We start from the raw sequence: 5,413 nt of genomic DNA, 5'->3' as shown, positions 1-5,413 counted from the left end.
ACCCTAGTTTTTTCTTTATACTAATGGTAATAATGCACTAAATAATTTGTATTTAAATAATGCACCAAAGAACATAGACTAATAACATGCAAAATGTAGACAATTTTCCCTAACTCTTAAAATTTTTCTGGCTTTTTAACTGTGTGATAAGAGCCCTTACAAATTCATCCAAGCTCATTGTTAACTTTCCCATGGGAATGAAACTTGTACTCTGAGTGAAATTGATGCTTATCTGTTCAGAACACAATGTTATACAATGCGTCATTTGACAGATGAAAACCTCAACTCTATTGTTTATAGGTAATATATAATTAAACATAAAAGAGAATTATTAACAAAGCCTGAAAAAGAGGATGTGACAGGTAGATGTGGCAGGAGGTGTGTGTGATTTTCTATTTCATAGCTCTGTAACCAACCAAAATTGAAGGATATAAAAATTTTGGTTTGTCTGAGCAATGACAATATTATAGGGAGCAATTTACATTTAATTTTGTACATTTTGAAGGAGTCATGGATAAAATAGTGAAGAGAAGATGCCTAGAGAAAATATATCCGTGTGTAACACTATGGGAAGTTCAAGATTTTTATAAAGTATTTCCTTAGAGAATTAAGAACTTAAAACTTGCATACTATTAAAATATGGATTATTAGCTAGGTGTTTGTCATTTTAATTGTGAGGCACTAAAACCTTGTGTCATGAGCAGTAAAGAATGCCTGTTGTGAAAGTGTTAAACACTTTTCTGTTTAAGTCACTATGTTACATTGAAAATTTAATTAAACAACTTTACTATCAATTTATGTGAATGAAATTAACATTATAATGTATGTTATGATCCAAAGTTTTTATGTTATCTAAGTTTTAAGTGCTTTATTTAAAAAGAAAACTTTAAAAAAACTACTTAAGACTTCAGATGTATTGTCACGTGACCCACAAGCTATGAAGTTCTCTACGTTAGCACTCCATATCTTCAATAATGTAATGCCAGTTGTGTAGATGTACTTTTAGACAACAAGATGTTTACTTAACCTATTAACACTTATATTTCAAAGTTCTCTGGATGAATGCAGTTGAAACAAATAACAAATTTTGTCAACCCCTGACAGGTGTCATGCCCACTTTAAATAGATTTGTTTGAAGTTTAAAACCTACATGTAGTTTACATGTGTATAGTCATTATAAATAGCTCATTTTACAATATAATCCAACATTGGGCATTTTAAAATTGACCTGCAGCTTTCATCATGGGGGACATGTAACTGCCTGTAGTATTATTAGCTGCTTGATTTGCTATAGCAGTTATGGTTGTTTCTTACCTAAGTATGCTATAGTTAGAGATATAGTTAAATGGTATATAGATTTTACTTTTATATTTTAGTTAATTATGTATTATTTGTGTCTTAAAATATATAATAGAAATGTTTAAACATTTTTTAATGTACATCATACTTTGTGTCAGTTCTCAATATTACAATATTATGTGGTGCATGAAAATTTTGCTGAAGGATTGCACATGGCTGCCAGAGATACTGAAATATGCCCCAATGACACCATTGACCTGTGTTGAGATTAATAATAGTAAAGGACAAGAAAGGAAAGTAAAATATTAAAAATTAACTATATGTGAAAAGGAAAATACCTGAAATTACGAATATAACCTTTAAAGATTCCTACAAAAGACTTAAAAGTATATTGTTGCATTTCATTGCATTATGTGTTGATGATATGGTAGAGAAAATGAAAAATAAAATATAAATATTTGCTTTGAAACTTTTGATATTCATTTAGGAGAGATTATGCAAATAGAATATGAAAACTATAAGATGAAGAAAATTATTTTTATGCTTAAAATAAAATCACCTTGCACTCGATTTATTAAGAGTTTAAGTACAAGTAACTTTAATAGATAAATAATATATTTTCAGTAAAACCACTTAATTAGCATAGTCATTCTTTATGTACAAGATACTTATGATCTTTAGCAAAATCTTGCCAGTTTTTGAGAGGATATTTTAAGAAATCTCAAGAGTTACAGTATGTACTGTTCCACGTGTGAAATTCCTGATACAGCATTCTGTAAATTACCTGAGTCTATTGCAAAAGGCTTAATTAAATTAAAAATTACTTAGTGCAGTACTACCATTAGTATAAAAAAGTAGAGTTAAGTGTCATTGATAGTCTACAGCAAAAAAAAAAAAGATCGAAGTAATTACTTTTTTTTCCTTGTATTTCATGTGTACTCTTTATTATTATAGAAGTAACTAAAGTATAAAAATTAGAAACTTTTTAGGTTAGATTAGGTAAAATAAAGGGAGAAAAATTGTTCATGAGGTATGCTCACACGTAACTCACGAGGAGACCATGCATTGCATAATTTGATATGGTAATGTGAACTAATATTCATCAAGTGAGTTACAACTTATGTGGTGGGATTACTAAACATACTTCAAAGGGCAATAAAACTCTAAAATTTAAGTAGACAGATAAATACTGTTATGGCAGAATAATTCGTAAAATATAAAATATTTTGATAGTTTCTATAACATTCACCTGTGTACAATAAAATATAACATTAGAAAATATTTGCTTTTATTGTTCTGGAAAACTAAGCAATTACTCAGTGGATGTTCAGTGTTGATGGTCATAAGTTCTTGATATACTATGCTGTTAAGATTTCTGAAGGAAAATTCAACCACTTTCACCCCCAAGTGCATCTGGAGAATGATTGTTAGAGATGGAAGTCAGAGTTTCTTATCCCTAAGATTTTATTATGTTGGCTTATTTCTTTTCACCACAGTTTCTTCATTACACTTTCTTTATTGTTTATAAAACAAATGATGCAAAACATTGTGAAGCTGACGTGTCTAAGTGTACTTCATATGGAAGAAAGGAAGATAACAAATAATGACTTTCCTTCTTGGTCCTACAATAATTTGAAGCGTAGATTAAAAACTAAAACTGAACTGCAGATTTGCAGGTTATAATAATGTGTAGTTTTAATGCTTTTTGCATGACAGAGTAGGTCTAGATGGCTTTAGTTTATTACTTACGCAATTTAATTTAACAAAATCTAATAATTTTACAAGTCTTTGGTATTTCAATTTGTAGAGTAAACTTAAATGTCTTCAAAGAAGTTATTTCATGCCTGAGTTGTGGAATTACTGTACATTGTCTTTAAATGCAATTCTTTTTGAAAATTTATCCATAATGTCATAACATTTGACTTTTCAAACCAGTTTATTTTCAACCAACAGATTGCCAAGGTGGTTTCAGTGCTCAGTACATTAAGATGTACCAGGTGATTATTACTGCTACATAGTAAAGCTGTTACAAAACAGTATTTATTTAAAATACCAAGAATTTTAATAGGCTGCCAAGTTGAGGAAATGTATTTGAGAATCACGGAGACAGAATCAGAAATCATAGAACAAAATATGCATTTAATACTTATGAAAATAACAGTTACAATGATTATTGCTCTGAAAAACACTAATTTTATTACTTCTATACATAAACGCTTCTGTAATCAGCTTTGTTAATTTGACTGAATCATTTAATTCCCTGTAACATTGTTTATTAAATTCTACAAATAGGTAGTTTACTTAGAGATGAACTGGATCTTGTTCCTGTTGTGAGGTTTGTAATAGAACATTCAGCATGCACCTAAAGAGTCATCTAGATCATTATAACTTTTGCATCAAGTAATCAGGATATTGCAAGGTCATGGCAGGCTCTATAGACATTTGTGCATGAACAACTTAAAAAAATTTTTAACCAGGGAGTTGTGAGTCTTCTAGAATGGTACTTAACACTTGTATAATATTTTTCAAATTTACAGATCAATCTCTGCATAGAAGCAAAAACCTTAGTGCATATTATGCAACATACGATACTTCTGATAGGGTATCTTTATGCTACAGCAATTTGTGTAATAAAGCTTAATTCCCTGCACCATCCTAAACTTTTATAGTTTATGTGCTATAATACTCATTAAAGTGGAATACTCACTTTCTAATCACTGTGTATTGTAAAAATAAAACAGATATAGCGTGTGAAAAGTCCACTTCCAGTCTGTGACTATTAAATGTGGCAGAAGAGTGTTTCAGTATCCTCATGAAGAAAGTTTACAGATATATTTATTGAATAATAAATGTTACGGTCAACATCAGTAGTAACAATTCTGTGCATTTAAATTATTATTTTTTAAATTACACCAATCCTAGACATTACTGGTTTGTATTCAACAGTTGGGCATAAAACAATTTAGGTAATAACAAAGACAATTTAAAGTGTTTTTCTGGTATCTTTTGTTAGATTAAAATGCTAATAGAGAGCAGTACAGCTTGCGATATGCAGTATTTCTGTACACAATTATCATGATTAAATTATTTAGTTCATTAGAAAAAACCTGAAGCAGTGTGAAATGTTTTGAATGATGTGTATAATATTTAAGTTCCTAAATCATAGAAGTATTAAGTAAGCTAAACTAATTTAAGAATTATTTTTATAAACTTCACTGACAACCAAGGTAAATAGATATTTCATGTGTGTAAACACTCATTTGCATTTTTCACTATTCTCTGTTATTAGGCTGTACATTGCCAACTTGCAGGATTAGAGGATTATGCTGAAGAGAGCAATACAAGTTACCATGTAGTAGACCTTATTATGGGAAAAACCATGGTTGCTGAAGTGGTAACAAGGTATGTATAATACTTTTATTAAATCGTAGTGGCTCAAATGGTAATATTTTTCTATATGTTGTCTTCATGAAATTTTTTGCAGTTGTATTTCTTTGTTGAAATATGGCTTTTGAATGAAAACAAACTTCTGGTACAATCACTCACCCACAATACAGAGAAAGCTATTATCCTCTTGAAACTGTGCTAAACTGCCTGAGAGACTTGCATACCAATAGCCTTGTAGAAACTTCCACCTAAAATTCAAATGAAATTGCACAACTGCATGATCATTTATCATGCAGCAAAACCCTCCACGAATAGGAGTGCAACACACGTCCATTCACAAATGCACCCACTTTTCTTTTCTTCTCCCCCTTAGTGCTGCACCAGGTATTCTCTCCCACTGTTTTATGCCTCATCCTTCCAGCTATCAAGTAACACACAGGTATTATTGTTTAGCTGTAATTTATTCTTCATTAACCCTTTTGCAGCAGCGTCATGCAATTTGTGGAAATCAAGTTGTAATTTCACTTGTACAACAATATATGTGGGAACTCTGAGATTTCTTAATGTATTCTCTCAAAAGTTGACCTACAAAATATAAATCTGACTTAGTATCATTATTATTAAATATGATGACATTTTGATTACCATATATCACACACACACACACACGTGTATGTATGTATGTGTGTGTGTGTATATATATATATATATATATATATATATATAT

General features: G+C 30.1%; 1 protein-coding gene across 4 annotated transcripts in view; it reads left to right on the top strand.

Annotated features, from left to right (window-relative positions):
• Positions 1-5,413, top strand: part of LOC106465059 (tudor domain-containing protein 7-like) — a 113,436-nt gene that overhangs the window by 69,535 nt on the left and 38,488 nt on the right. For all 4 annotated transcript variants that reach the window (XM_013925255.2, XM_013925254.2, XM_022392874.1 and 1 more), the window contains exon 14: positions 4,589-4,701. In XM_013925255.2, coding sequence (XP_013780709.1) covers positions 4,589-4,701 — 113 coding nt within the window. The remainder of the gene's footprint in view (positions 1-4,588; positions 4,702-5,413) is intronic.

The sequence above is a fragment of the Limulus polyphemus genome, unplaced genomic scaffold, assembly GCF_000517525.1.
Source record: "Limulus polyphemus unplaced genomic scaffold, Limulus_polyphemus-2.1.2 Scaffold1823, whole genome shotgun sequence".
Taxonomy (NCBI): Eukaryota; Metazoa; Arthropoda; class Merostomata; order Xiphosura; family Limulidae; genus Limulus; species Limulus polyphemus.
Note: the sequence above shows the minus strand (reverse complement) of the source record. Positions and strands in the feature narration are given on the sequence as shown.